We start from the raw sequence: 15,927 nt of genomic DNA on the forward strand, positions 1-15,927 counted from the left end.
CGGTTCCAGATAATATGGATGAACTCTGCTCCGATGGCGGGAGGTGCGATGATAAAAAGGAGATGAGGGAATCATCTCGAATAATTCCTCAGAGCATTCCCCATGGACCATGCGGTATAAAACACAGAGAGAACCGAAGTCCCTCCGTAGACCCAAAGGTTCCAAGCGATCCGCGAGAGCAGGACTATAAAGAGCCTCACCTCCTTGAGCACGGCGTAGTGAAACACGTGGTACTGCACGTCGCCGGCGTGCGGCACGTCGAGCGGCAGCAGCCAGCGCTCGTAGCACTGCGACCACAGCTCGGTGCCCGCTACCGAAGTGCAGGGTTCTAGTCGCGGCAGCTCGACGGCTTGTTTGTTCGGCGACGAAATTATTGCTGATAAACAAAATGTTTATTATTTTAATTACTGGTGGTAGGACCTCTTATGAGTCCGCACGGGTAGGTACCACCACCCTCGCCTATTTCTGCCGTGAAGCAGTAATAGTCCAGGATCCACCGCCCATTTTTGCACTTGATTACTATCAAGCTAATTTTCCGTGAGTAGCTTTATTTTGATGAGACGCCCAATAATTTCCTATACGAAACTCTCGATTGTGGTAGCTAACAGAGGTAGCGAGGATAAAATATGTTGATTTGATGATTCTCAAATATTTATTACTAACTGAATTTTTTTTTGTTAAATCTCAAGACAATTATCTAAATTATTCGAAAAAATATTTGTCCTACAAAATCTATGGTTTGATCAAAGAGTCCCCTCTTTCCGACATGTATCGATAACAAGGTCATCATAAATGATTACTAACCAGCTGATTTTTTTTTTTTTACTTAGTTAATATTTATGTAATTTAACAGACATATTGTCCTACAAATTGCGCGGTACGTTATCCTGGTCCTACGCTCAAAAGTAGTAGTACAGATCCTTGATGTAAAAATAATTACTATCAAGCTGAATCTTCGTGAATAGCTTCGTTTTGATGAGACGCCCAATAATTTCCTATACGAAACTCTCGATTGTGGTAGCTAACAGAGGTAGCAAGGATAAAATATGTTGATTTGATGATTCTCAAATATTTATTACTAACTGAATTTTTTTTTGTTAAATCTCAAGACAATTATCTAAATTATTCGAAAAAATATTTGTCCTACAAAATCTATGGTTTGATCAAAGAGTCCCCTCTTTCCGACATGTATCGATAACAAGGTCATCATAAATGATTACTAACCAGCTGATTTTTTTTTTTTTACTTAGTTAATATTTATGTAATTTAACAGACATATTGTCCTACAAATTGCGCGGTACGTTATCCTGGTCCTACGCTCAAAAGTAGTAGTACAGATCCTTGATGTAAAAATAATTACTATCAAGCTGAATCTTCGTGAATAGCTTCGTTTCGATGAGTCGCCCAACAATTTCCTATGCGAAAATTCTCAATGATGGTAGCTAACAGAGGTAGCAATGATAAAATATGTCGATTTGATTATTTTCAAAAATTTTAAAGAAATTAAAAAATTAATAATCGTCAATGTAAATTCAACAAAAAATTAACAAAAAAAAAGTTGTGCCGCTTGGGTTTCTGTATTTTGCTACTACAGCTGAGTCACACCGGTACGGCGGTACGCATGCGCAGAGCATTGCTTACTGCGTATTAGGTATCCCACGTTAGTGTTGACCATAAGCCTGCAAACATTTTCTCAGTCGACCACGTGTTTTATTTTATCTTGATAAATAATTTCAAGAAATGTTTTTTGTGCTGCAAAATAATTATGGAGTGTTTTTTGTGTAATTCGTTATGTGAAAACTCTACTTTTCGAGAGAAAAGAGAAAAAGTGAAGAAATTTAATAAAGACTTTTGGCTTTCTTGCAAAACTTTTCTATCTGCTCGAAAGCATCATCAACATAAATATCGAGATGTTATATTGCCTGAAAATTGGAATGACGAAGTAATAGGTTATCATTCCTCTTGTTACAAAGAATTTCGAGTGAAATCTAAATATTTGTCTTATGAAAGGTAAGTCGATCGAATATTTACTTACTTTATTTTTAAAATAATTGAAACATAATTTATTAAGTTCATATTTTTACGTAATTATGTGAAATCGAGCATTAGCATTGTAACATTCTATTGTAGCATTGTATTATTGTTACATTCTTTAAACAATAATTTTTGATAGTATATTATATTTTAAATATTTTCTTATTAAATTTTTTGTCATTTAAATTTATGTTTTTGTATGACTATTTGACTAAATATTAATTTAATATGGGATAATTTTTTCAATATCGATGATTCTATGTGATATTTATGTAGACACTGTATTTATTTGCATGTTTCTCAAATAAACAATTTTTAATTTTTTTTTAATAATTTCTCATACACAGCACTGAGCCAGCTTCAACATCATCAGCGTCTCAATCTACTGGAATCATTGATTCTTCGATATCTTTAACGTCTGCTGAAAATGTAGAACCGGACCCATTGCCAGGCACTTCACGGTTAGTTAATTAAATATTTTTTTTTATTTGTTAGTAATTGTTCATTTTTAAAAACAAGTTCATCTGAATCTACTCTTTTAAATGATGCCATTACAATTTTTTTTCAATTATTGTTTCTGTAAAAGTACAAATCTCTAAAAAGCTTCTTGAAATTATTTATTTATTTTTTAATTATAAAATTGTTTTGCACGTTATTATTTACAGAAATATTGACCAGAGTTCGATATTAATTAATGATGAAACCAGTAATATTGAAGATTTGGAGAATACTGTTGAGGAGGACAATGTAGATTGTGAAACGGAAGTACAAAGTTTTGGAGATGATGAGTTAGCAAAGAAATGCTTTTTTTGTCAAAAAGTCAATAAAAAACGTAAAGGGCGACAAATATACTGTCGTAAAATTAAAAACAAAATATCCTTTCTAGAAAAAATTAAAAATTATTCTACAGAACTGGGCGATATAGAAATGTTACGGAAAATTCAAGAAGAAAATAACTCTGTTAACGATACTTTTTTGGCGTATCATAATATATGTAATGTCAATTATTTTGCCAAATACCAAAGGAAAATGAATCCACCTCCAACTAATGATTGGGCCACGAAACGAGATGGCCATAAAATTGCCAGAGAACGCTTGATTAATTATATTCAGCAAGAAGTTATTACAAATCGACGAGTGATGTCATTAGCTCACTTGAAATATTGTTATGCTGAATTTGTAAAAGAAATTTATGAACACGCAAATTTAGAAGCTACCACATTTAGCAATCAAGCTCTCAAGGACTATATACAAACTCAATTAAAACACAAAATATCATTGGTCAATATTTCAAATCAACAATTTTTTATATCATCTGAAATCGATATTGAAACAATCGATGATGAAGAAATTAATGATATATTATTTGAACAAGAAGCAAAAGATTTCGCCTTGAAATATCGAAAAAATATATTGGGAATAAAAAAAAAACCTTTAACAGATTTCATCGACAGTGAAGTATTAAATGAAGGAGAGTGCGATGTTCCAAAATGGTTAGATATATTTTGGACTACTGCTTTAAGCGGTATTGGCAAAGAAAGCTGCGATCGGGTTCGGAGATTGTCTTCATCTTTTTCGCAGGACTCTATCTACAGCATTACAAGAGGTTATATTAAACCGCGAAAGCATATTTTATTGGGTATAACCATAAAAAGTCTCACAGGAAGCAAAAAAGTCGTGGATATATTAAGCAGGCAAGGATACTGCATCACCTATCCAAGTATACTGGAATTGGAGACGTCTGCTGCATACTGTTGTGTTTCTAATAATCAATTATGTCCAACAAGCATTCAACGAACTTCTATATTATCATCTGGAGTAGCGTGGGATAATTACGACAGATATGTAGAGACAAGCTCTGGTAAAAATACCTTACATGATACAGTGGGTATCATTTATCAAAATATCCCTACAGAAGAAGAATTGAACATCATCAAAAGGAACGATGCATCTACAGAAGCTGAACGGAATTCTTCAAGTAATGTTCGTGATTTGGCTGGCCGTAGAAAACGTTCGTTTGAGGAACAGTCATTTGAAAATATACTGTACGCGAAGCAACGACGTCCAGAATTTTGGCGTAGTAGTGTAGCGTCACCTGAAGAACCACAAAATTTAATTAATTTTCAACATAGGCATTTTACATGGGTACTTTCCCATAACTTAAAAATTTCAAACACGCCAATGTGGGTAGGATATAATGCCAAAATTTTAAAAGATGACAGTAGAATTCAAAAGATTGAGTATTTAACGCAAATTAATAATTCACCCACGGATCCAGCTGTTGTAAAAGAGACGATGCGTAGAAGTTTGCAAATCGCTTCAGAATGTCAAAAAGATTTCTTCAGCGTTACTTACGATTTAGCCATGGCCAAGATTGCTTTACGGATACAGAGTGCGGAGGATGAATTCGAAAAACTTTTTATTAATTTTGGACCTTTCCACATAATGTTATCATTCATGAAAGCTATCGGGAAATTTATAAGTGGATCTGGGTTAACAAATATTCTTATAGATAGCGAAATTTTGGCCAGTGGTTCTATCAGTTCGTTTTTAAGTGGAAAACACTTTAATCGATGCAGAAAAATTCATCCTTTACTCTCTCTTGCTTTGCAGAATTTACATTTGGAAAGGTTTTTACAGCAGCATGATCAGGACCTGGAAAATATTAAAGAATACTTAAAAATATTTAATGAACAACAGAATGATGACCCACAAATAACCAATGAGAATTTAAAAAAATTATTTAACAAATATGAAGAATATAAAAATGAAACTTTAAATGGAAGGCATGGTAAAACACCTCAAATTTATTTAATGTACACAAGATTAGTTGAATATTATCTTCAATTAGAATATAGTATTCGTATAGGTGACTTCAATTTGTTTGTAGACACTTTACCGAAAATAACAAATGTTTTTTTTTCAATGAATCACCATAATTATGCAAGGTATATGTCTATTTATTGGGATAAGTTGATAAATATTGAAACTACACATCCCGGATTGCTTGATGATTGTCAAAAGAGTTTTATGGGCATTCGAAGAACAATAAAACCGTTTTCAAGAATCCCAGTTGATTTAACACTTGAACAAACAATCAATGCTGATGCTGCTTCTAAAGCTTCTGGAATTGTAAACATTACAAACTCGTTCTCTGCAAGACAAAAATGGTCAATTACTCACTCACTACGTACAAGTGTTATATCTAAAGTGATGGAATTTTGTAATATGAAATCAACAGATGATATTACGAAAGATTTAAAGAAATCAACAATTAATAAATCTACCAAAAACTTACAAGTACTAATGCAACTAATAAAGCAGTACACCAACCCTTTTGGATTAGAACTGTCAGAAGATCATCTTTACAATATATCGAAAGGTCAGTCGGTGAACGATGAAGTATATAACTTTTTATCATCAGTTGAAATTGAGGGCGAAAAACAAAATAAGAATTTCATTGCTGAGTCTCGAGTAACACCAGATAGGTTTGATAAAGCCATTACCAGAAATAAAATAATTAATTTTGAGTACAAGAATACGCAAAAAGTCAAAATTAATGGAAAAGTGAAAGAAGTTCAAATGCAAAGAGATGTTTTTGGTCGTCTACTTTATGTGTCACTAAAAAATAAAATTGATTTAGAAAAAGCATTAAGTTATCCTCTAGCTCCTATTCCATTTTCACTCTGTCATACTAATGGAACAATTTGCAAGACCCCAAAATCTGTAATTATTAATGAATTACTAGAATATCAAACTGAAATAGTAAATCCTCCAGAAGCAGATATTCACTTAGTTGATGGATTTTATTTATTACATACATTGAAGAACCTTCCAAACAGATATGGTAAAATCTCAATGCATATATTAAAAATACTTACATATAATAGAAAAGAAGTACATATTATATTTGACAAATACAAAAATCCCAGTATTAAAGATTTTGAACATAATCTGAGAGGTGAAGATGACATACAATATGACGTAATACGTAAAGACAATAATCGTCCTTCAGATTTCTGCAAATTATTGAGGAGCAACAATTTTAAAGAAAAATTTGTAAAATTTTTAATTGAAGATTGGACAAGGGACGAATTTATTACTTTGATCACAGGAAAGACTATTAAACTTAATTATGATCAATGTTACATTTATGAGGTGTCTAGTGAAAATAAAATAAAAAGAGTCATTGACTATAATTTCTCTTGTTATCATGAAGAAGCTGATACCAAAATAGTATACCACATTTGTCAATTTAATACTAACTATCGTGTGGAGATACATTGTACAGATTCTGATATACCAATAATAATGTTGGCAAATTTTAAGCATTTAAAAGATAAAATTCAAATAATAATTAATTTAAGCACGAATAAAAAAAAAATGTACTTAAACATAAATGAAATTTATGCCAAGCTTGGAGATCAATTATCTTGTTCACTCGCCATATGCCATATTTTTACAGGGAATGATTACAATCCTGCTTTCTTTCGTAAAGGAAAAAAGAAACCTTTCAGTATTTTAAAGAAAAATGAAAATTTTCAAGAGGCATTTATTCAACTTCTACGAATTAAAAATACGGAATTAACAACATCGAATGAGGTAGTTCAAATTATTGAAGAGTATGTATGCAGAATGTATTCATTAAAAACAAAAAATGATCTGAATAAAGGACGGTATGAGTTATTTGAAAAAGGGTATAAATCAAAAAATGACAATGAAAAAATTTTAAAACAAAAAATCGTAGGATATGATCCTTCCAGTTTGCCACCAACAAAACAAGAATTGTTGCAACAAATTAAACGAACTGTATTCATCTGCAATATATGGTGTAATGCACACATGCGGTGCCCCACGGAAAAATTGCCAGAAAATTTTGGATGGACAATAATTGATGGTAAATATGAATATTATTGGTTTGATGGTCCCCAAAGTCCATCATTTGAAAAATTATCTTCTGACTTACAAGGTAACCTATTAATACTATTTTTATGTATTGATTGATTATTCATTATTATATAATTTACTTAATTTTTTCATGTTATTACAGAGTCAGATATCACGAGTGAAGAAAGTGAAACAGATGAAGATGATAACGATGTTAGTAGCGAACATTTATCAGATGAATCTGATGAAGATTAATTTCTTTATATATATATATATATATATATATATATATAAAGAAATTAATATATATATATATATATATATATAAATACACAAATTTTTGTACCTAGATTACTAAAAAATAAAGTTATTTAAATTTTAAAAAAGATTTTTTCACTGTATCTTATTTTACAAATAGAAAAACGAAAAAATTACAATTCTTGTCGGACTAGTGATACATACCTGTTTTCTTGTAGGACGTTGTTTCATTTGGGCAGAGAACACACTAACCTATTATATGATATTTTTGTCCTACAGTTAGTAATGAGAAAAATGGTCTTGTGGTATTAACAATTTCTGAGCGTAGGACCGGGATAACGTACCGCGCAATTTGTAGGACAATATGTCTGTTAAATTACATAAATATTAACTAAGTAAAAAAAAAAAAATCAGCTGGTTAGTAATCATTTATGATGACCTTGTTATCGATACATGTCGGAAAGAGGGGACTCTTTGATCAAACCATAGATTTTGTAGGACAAATATTTTTTCGAATAATTTAGATAATTGTCTTGAGATTTAACAAAAAAAAATTCAGTTAGTAATAAATATTTGAGAATCATCAAATCAACATATTTTATCCTCGCTACCTCTGTTAGCTACCACAATCGAGAGTTTCGTATAGGAAATTATTGGGCGTCTCATCAAAATAAAGCTACTCACGGAAAATTAGCTTGATAGTAATCAAGTGCAAAAATGGGCGGTGGATCCTGGACTATAATGCGTTTCGGTTCGAAGGGCGGGGCAGCCGTTGTTACTATATTGAGACCTTAGAACTCATACCTCAAGGTGCGTGGCGCATTAACGTTGTAGATATCTATGGGATCCAGTAACCACTTAACACCGGGTGGGCTGTAAGCTCGTCCACCCACATAACCTATAAAAAACAGTTTTGTGAATATTTTAATGTTACGAGAAAATTTTTCAATTATCCCTCAGAAGCATTACTAAGACAGTGACGAATCAAACAAATCAACAAGAGATAAATCGGTCGGCACTTCGAGTGATGAGCGTATCGATAAACAGAACTTAATTTTCCTTTAGGTCCTGTTAAATTTTTAAATCGACACAAATCCCTGACGTTTTCTTTACAATGTTGACGTATTAGATAAATCTTAAGGACCCAACTCACTGCATCGATATTGATATTCTCTTAACTAAAGTAAGGCCAACCAGACGAGATAAAAAATGTAAATAAAGTTTCAGGAGTAAAAAACATTTTTATTTAAATAAATTATTACAAAGTTCGAATTTTATTCGCTGTCATCTGTACTAGACAAATATGATTCGTCGGACCATTCCTTTTTCATTCGATGTAAAATACGTCCGCTGTAAATAAAATAAAAATGGTGAGGAATGGTAAATTTTAGACTATTTTCTTATTACTTATTATATAAAAAAGAATCTTTTTTGGTACGGAACTTTAAAAATCAAAATTATGGTAGTGGTTCAAGTACAAATTAATAAATTTACTTACCTTTTGACGCTTTTTGCGTGGTGAATTCATTTTAGAGCCGCCAGTCTGTGATTCCATAATTAAAATCAACAACTAAGTACTCACAATAACAGCAAAAATCAAAAATAAAACTAACAAAAACGGTATAATAACAACAACAAACCAAGTAAATACGGAAACGAAAAAATATGTATCACTTCGAACGCAATCCAAACAGGAATGAACTTGTTCACAAAATGGCGGACCAAATGTTGACAACTGCGGTACTCAGTGCTTTCCTGTACCACGAAACACACAACGGCAGCTGTTGTCGACCAACTGACGCCATAACTGCGCGTACGAGTGATAAGGACAGAGATAATAATCCCTCGCTATCGCAATGTAACTCAGTAACGGTCCGCTTGTTTAGGTTTTTTTTTTTTTTTAATTGCTTAGATGGGTGGACGAGCTCACCGCCCACCTGGTGTTAAGTGGTTACTGGAGCCCATAGACATCTACAATGTAAATGCGCCACCCACCTTGAGTATAAGTTCTAAGGTCTCAGTATAGTTACAATGGCTGCCCCACCCTTCAAACCGAAACGCATTACTGCTTCACGGCAGAAATAGGCGGGATGGTAGTACCTACCCGTGCGGACTCACAAGAGGTCCTACCACCAGTGAGTCTACCTAGTCACCTATTATCTCGTCTGGTTGGCCGAAGTTTAGTTACAGAGCAAATCGGTCGACACTTTTATGTGACAAAATACCGTCATATTTGAATCGCTAATAACTACGAGGCCAGTAATACGTAAGTAGTGGTCAAGTCCGCGGCGGGTGCGTCATGTTTGTACGTAATTAATGCGTGTTTGTTTGGACTGTGACGTCACCACATTTATGGTACAACATAGACTTGCTGATCATAGTGAAAAGTTGTAAGTATTGAAATACAAAAGATACCTTGAATTATTCGAGGAAATCCAGTAAAACGTTATAACCAGAAATTGATACCACGGGCATGCCATAGTACTGTAAGCACGTCAGGGGTCGCGTAGCACTGGTGGTATTGAGGTACTGGTATAGATTAACGTCACACTCACAGGATCTGTTTGGAGTGACGTTGGAAGGCTTGGCCGACATCGCGTAGAGCGGGTTGTAGAACAGGGCCTTGTCTTGCTCCGAGAACTGCTCCCCCCAATCCCACACCGGGACGAAGCTCTGCTGGTTTTTCTGACAGAACATGTGCATCGATTAATGTTCTTTTATCACTGCAGTTACCGAAGCCCACAGAGGCCAGATCTAAGTGGTCTGGGCATAGAGATTGTCAGTCCGTCCAAAAGGTAGGGTGTGGTTCGACAATACCACTTGCCATAAGATCACCTTCACAATTTTTTCCACAATATTGCTATTAGCAGGGCTGCATTTATTTTATTTTGCCTATTCTAGATTCACCGAACTAGTAGGTGAGCTCACGGGGCTCAAACCTGACGTTGTTGCTAACACTGGCCCTGGCAAGAGCAGTGCTTCGCAGAATCTACCACCGAATCGGAAACGCGGCCCACTGAGAAGATCCGGCGAGAAACTCAGTGGGCTGTGTCTATGGGTTAATTCACTCGGTTCGACGAGAACGATGACCGGTAGCAAGGCTACAAAACCCAAAAGCTATTACTGAAAACACATCTTATTTGTATACGAACAAAGCGGTTATTTAAAATCGTCATTACCTTATTCGTATAGGCAAGTTCCCTGTCCCGGGAACAGTTGAACAGGAAGGTGTCGAATATCTGGTTGTGCGTGCAGTCCCACAGCGTGGTGAGGTAGGTCTCCGTGAACTGGAAGCTGGCCGGGAACTGCCGCGTGAGCTGCCACGTGCAGTCCAGGAACAGCAGGAACACCGGCGCCACCTGGCCCGGGCTCTGCTCCCGGGTCTCCTTGGGGTTGCCGGGACTGGGGAGGCCGTACCTACATGGAAGTCTTCTTGAAATAACGCATGAGAAGTTCTTAGAAGTGGGTTAAGGTTTGACATTGCCGGTACAAGCTTATGACCATGAGCTTGTCTGGCTCCTGTGACAATCAATACCTGAGCCGCAGCAAGCGCAGAGGTCCCGTGCTTCCAGCCGGAACGTATTACGGCTTCGTGGCAGAAATAGGTGGCAAATCAAACACGCAAAGTTATAGTTTGCGTAATAACTGATGGTAGGACGTCTTGTGAGTCCAGGGGGCAGACGTTGTATTTTAAAAAACTGAGATCTTGGAACTTTTACGTTGTAGATGTCTATGGGCTCCGGTAACCACTTAACACCAGGTGGGTCGTGAGCTCGTCTACTAAGCCCGTGCGAGTACAGAAAACGTCCGACCTCTAACTAATAAGATTAAACTTAATTTCATTACATTTTTTTATATTTAGATTGGTCCTAGTTAACAACTAATTTTTTATTTTTTTATTTATTGCTTAGATGGGTGGACGAGCTCACATGGCACCTGGTGTTAAATGATTACTGGAGCCTTCACGGCAGAAATAGACAGGGTGGTGGTACCTACCCGTGCCGATTCACAAGAGTTACTACCACCAGTGACAGTTTAACAATTAGATTAAAGTATTTGGTTACACGGATGTTACTATCGTGCTAATGAGAGCAGAGCTACGAGTACGGACCGGTCGCAGAAGGGGTGTCCGAGCGCCAGCCACTCCTTCTGCACGAGCGACTGGAAGCCGACCAGCGTGCGCCAGTGCGGCTCCAGCAGCAGCTGCGTCAGGCTCGACACCACCGCGCTGTAGTCCACACCCTCGCCTGCGCCAAGCACGTGTACAATCAACAACACTGCCATTCAAACTTCTCGATAATCCTCCTCCTTGCGTCGTATTCCTCACTACTGAGGCTCGTGACTAGAGATGAAACGGATATCCGGTAATTATCAGGTATCCGGCCATGTTTATACTATCCGGCCGGATACCGGATAGTAAATCAGTATCCGACCGGATTTAGGATAGTAAAATTTAAGAAAATCTCATGATTATACAAAAGGCCAATAATACCACAATAGGCTATGGACAACTTTTATTTTTATAATCGCACGTCAAAAGTGATTGTTTTATTAATTAGTTTGTTTAATACTCAAAATTAACCAGTGGCAAATTGTGGTGAATGAATACCAAATCGTCGTCGCGATCTCCGCTTACGTGCGACAACACCCGAACGCGCACGAATATTTCCGAAAGGGCCGAATATACGGTATCCGGTGTCCGGCCAAACCACTATCCGTTTCATCTCTAGTCGTGACCACCCTTTTGTATCACCTTCGTTCTCACTATTTTAATCACCCCCAAATCAGAGTTGATTGCATTCATACAAATGTAACAACATAATGTGAAGTAACACTTGACATCAATGTTATAAAAATTAAATAAAATTATTATTAAAATAAAAAATCTATTTAAAATAAACGTTTCAGTAAATTATTTTAAACGAGAACGAATAACACTTTTTTTTAAAATTAATCTATCTGTGAAAGTGTCAAGAATTGCACGGTTTACCCTAGCAAATGGTTGTTGCCAATTTGTTACTGTACAGCCTACGGACTGACAATTACTACTCCAACTGTCATTACAATTCGATGAGCTGTGTAACAATACAGAGAGAACAATATATTTTTTTGTTTTTGATTTATTGATGCACAAAACAAATCACAATCATTACAGTACATATGGTACAAGTAGTACCTAAATCTAATCTGGATTGCAGTCTAAATAGTATATGCACTCAGCAAACCCGTATTCATGTACATAGGTTTGTTTGGCTATTGAAAACAAAATTATAAATTACACATAAAAATAAAATATAATATGAAGAATCATCATCATCATCAGCCTCAAAGCAGTCCATTGCTGGACATAGGCCTCTCCAATTGCTCACCACTGAGCACGATTCTCGGCTTCTCTCATCCAGCTACTGCCAGCCACCAAATCAAATCAAATCAATTCCAAATAGCCACATATCATCTACTTTTTACTGTTGGTAGGGCCTCTTGTGAGTCCGAACGGGTAGGTACCACCACCCCGCCTATTTCTGCCGTGAAGCAGTAATGCGTTTCGGTTTGAAAGTGGGTCAGCCGCTGTAACTATACTTGAGACCTTACAGCTTATATCTCAAGGTGGGTGGCGCATTTACGTTGTAGATATCTATGGGCTCTAGTAACCACTTAACACCAGGTGGGCTGTGAGCTCGTCCATCCAACTAAGCAATAAAAAAAAAGTTAGCATTCTCTTGAGTTATCGCGAGGAGTCGTAAACATAATGACTAAAAACTACTTCTCCGAGTGCATCAGTGGTTAATGCAGCAGTGAGTATGTCTGGGACTTTTTGGCGGGAACGCGAGGAGTGAAGTTGTGTGATTTGTTTTATTTTGTTTATTTGGTGTTTCTTCAGGTTTAAATGTGTAATAACGGTGGTTTATTAACTGTTTAATATCTGTGAAATTGCCCAAATGTGGGAAAATGAAACAAAGCCGCTTTGACGTAAGCTCTCAGGATCCTCCAAAAAGTCCACTGAAAAAAATCTCAGTAAATGACCACCATTTTACTCAAATTATATTTCATTCCATATGATTTCACCTCATTTCATTTCACTCCATAATATCGTTTTTCATAAAAATATGAATATAAATTAAAATAAGACATGACTTAAAGGTCTTAGTTACCAGGTCATAAAATCCCTTAAATAAAAAAAGAGTGTGTCTGGTGTGTGAGGACGCACCTTCCTGCAGCACGACGGTGACGTTGCGGGCCAGGTGGTGTGCCGCCTCGTCCGCCAGCGCCAGGCACGTGGCTACGTGCCGCAGCCACTTGCTGGACTCCAGCACCGAGTGGTACTGCGCGTCCTGCACCTGCGCCCACACTACCCTTAATGAAGTGGATACGGCAGGACGAATGATCATGCTTTAAGTCGTCGTGGCCTAAAGGATAAGACGTCCGGTGCATTCGTGTCGAGCGATGCACCGGTGTTCGAATCCCACAGGCGGGTACCAACGGTTTTACTAATGAAATACGTACTGAATATTTTCACTGACACGTATCCAGGACTTACCATTTCTAAAGGCATCACTAGACCATAAGAACCGTTTTTTTTTGCCAAAGGGAAATCGCCGGAATCCGCCCTCCACTGGGGATGGAGGGCGGAGCATGTTGGGGTCGAATTGACTAAAACCTCCTGTCGCTCAACAAAACAAGGCCGAACCTCGCAACAGTAGTGCTTTGCAGAATCTACCACCGGATCGGGATCGCGACCCACTGAGAAGATCCGGGGAGAAACTCAATGAGATTCTCATCTATAGTTGTAGATGTATATTATATATATTTGTTCACATTTCAATATACCGTTATTCGTTGTAAATTTCTAAAGAAAAATACATTTATATAAATATATCTTGCAAATAGAATGTCAGAAAAACAAACAGAAGAGCTGAATGAATCTTTAGATAAACGCTATTTATACGATAACATTTCACATTCATATTAAATATCACATTAATTAAATAATTATAAAAAACGTAACCATGCGTTATTTAAATTCTATATTGTACCATTAAAAAACATATTTTCATTATCACCCTTTATGATCGAAGGGCTGATTAACTTTGACTAAGTTTCTGATAACATGCTTGAGTGACAGCTACGGATTTATTTACAAGTGAAGTGATACATTCAGTGTTGTCATATTTAAAAAAATCTCCTTCGAATTTCGAACAACTCAAACGGATATGCATGATTGATTAGCCACAGATAACACCATGAATTGAATACGTTAAAACCGCGTGACGTGTCGATGGGAGTTTAGCGACGAAATGACATTAACTCACCCAGAACACGTTTATGTCGTGACGATAGAATCGTTTTAAAGTTTCCCATCGCGACTTACTTGGTGAGCGTCTCTGAAAGGGGCTCAATGTTTGACGAATATTTTTGTAAACAATGCCATCTATTTACGAACTTCGGAAGAAATAAGTTTTGTTTGTCACCACTAGATGGCATTTTATTAAAATTCACTTTAGGAAATTTGTTAATGCAGTTGAAACAGCAGTGACTCACCCAAAACCCTGACAACTTCGTAGGGGTACAGAGATCCATCAGTTTCTTGAAAGACGCCTGCAGACTGCTGAGCGGAGGTAGAATGTTAGCGTTCGAACCAGTAGTGGTGAAGCTGTTCCCGCACAGATATAGGACTTGCGGAGGTGTCAGCTTTGGATGGGAACGTCGGATCTGAAAACGTAAAATAAAAAAAGGATTGTGTGGTTTTATGAAACCACGGTAAAAGTGAAACTTTTTTTCACATTATAGACATTTAACTCTGACAAACAACATTTACATTAAACACTTAAAAAAACAAACAAAATAGCAGTGCAGCACTGGCACAAATGAGTAATAGTCTATACACTACACGGTCAGCTGCTGCGAACTATAGGCGCCGCCATATTGGCCTTGGCTGCTCTGACAAGCGGCTTTCACTTTATCCCTACTCCGCGACCGACCGTCACGCGACATGCGCGACACACAGACGAAAAAGTTTGAGACGATGTAATACAAAATTTCACTTTAATAATTTTAAGGACATAAAACAACACCGAATCTAATTCAAGTTCATTGGCTTCGTACAAACCTGTTCTAATAAGACGCTTTCGGCGGTGGGTGCCTGCTCTGTGGGGAGTAGCTCCCCGCTCCTCAGCAGCGCCGCGCCCTCCGGCCTGCCCCACACCCACACCGGCACGCGACCCGACCTGAAGTGTCGCGCAGACTCCACCAGGTTGTAATCCAGGACCGAATTCGGAACTATCAGCGTTTCACCGGCGGTCAGCATGAAGGCGTCCGACGTGCCGTTGATGCAGGTTATCCGCCAGTGGGGACATTCGCATCGTTCCAGTTCACGCTTCCAGTCGCCCGGCCTTTGGAACATGTTCAGTTCGGACGGCAAAGTCGGATAATACGGCTCATGGTATTCGAAGGCGAACAATAGATGGTGCCGCTTCGGGAACGCGTGGTGCATTAGGGATAGGGCAATCTTCCTGCCGCTGTGCATTGGGGCGGTCGTGAAACTAAACGTTATTACTTTCATATTCTGAAAACGAGACATGTAAACTTCAATGACAAAGTGAAGGGAATAAAGCAGTCCCCTCACATGAAAGAGAAGGTATTTTTAACATTCTATAATTTACTAAATAGACAACTAAATTTTGTGTTTCAAAGTTTCAGATATATGTATATATATATTATTTTTTTATTGCTTTGATGGGGAACTAGCTT

General features: G+C 36.9%; 2 protein-coding genes across 11 annotated transcripts in view; one reads left to right on the top strand and one right to left on the bottom strand.

The window, feature by feature from the left end:
* Positions 1 to 15,927, bottom strand: part of LOC101738321 (myotubularin-related protein 10-A) — a 33,212-nt gene that overhangs the window by 5,023 nt on the left and 12,262 nt on the right. For 2 of the 9 annotated variants that reach the window (XM_062674612.1, XM_062674614.1), the window contains 8 exons: positions 15,287 to 15,742; positions 14,719 to 14,889; positions 14,490 to 14,561; positions 13,388 to 13,517; positions 11,291 to 11,426; positions 10,359 to 10,608; positions 9,735 to 9,864; positions 201 to 376 (listed from right to left, as the gene is read on the bottom strand). In XM_062674612.1, coding sequence (XP_062530596.1) covers positions 201 to 376; positions 9,735 to 9,864; positions 10,359 to 10,608; positions 11,291 to 11,426; positions 13,388 to 13,517; positions 14,490 to 14,561; positions 14,719 to 14,889; positions 15,287 to 15,742 — 1,521 coding nt within the window. Of the gene's footprint in view, positions 1 to 200; positions 377 to 2,021; positions 9,865 to 10,358; positions 10,609 to 11,290; positions 11,427 to 13,387; positions 13,518 to 14,489; positions 14,562 to 14,718; positions 14,890 to 15,286; positions 15,743 to 15,927 lie in introns of those variants that run through there. The other 7 variants (XM_038018522.2, XM_062674615.1, XM_062674617.1 and 4 more) reach the window with 6 other exon arrangements.
* On the top strand, positions 396 to 7,759 carry LOC119630113 (uncharacterized). Of its 2 annotated transcripts, XM_062674602.1 has the most exons (5): positions 396 to 2,010; positions 2,382 to 2,495; positions 2,700 to 4,825; positions 6,500 to 7,003; positions 7,085 to 7,759. In XM_062674602.1, the coding sequence occupies exons 1-5, from the start codon at positions 1,766 to 1,768 to the stop codon at positions 7,174 to 7,176; spliced, it is 3,081 nt and encodes a 1,026-aa protein (XP_062530586.1). In that variant the 5' UTR covers positions 396 to 1,765; the 3' UTR covers positions 7,177 to 7,759. The 2 variants fall into 2 exon arrangements, with proteins under 2 accessions (XP_062530586.1, XP_062530585.1); XM_062674601.1 differs by having other exon boundaries at positions 2,700 to 7,003.

Source organism: Bombyx mori, chromosome 21 (assembly GCF_030269925.1).
Source record: "Bombyx mori chromosome 21, ASM3026992v2".
Lineage (NCBI taxonomy): Eukaryota > Metazoa > Arthropoda > Insecta > Lepidoptera > Bombycidae > Bombyx > Bombyx mori.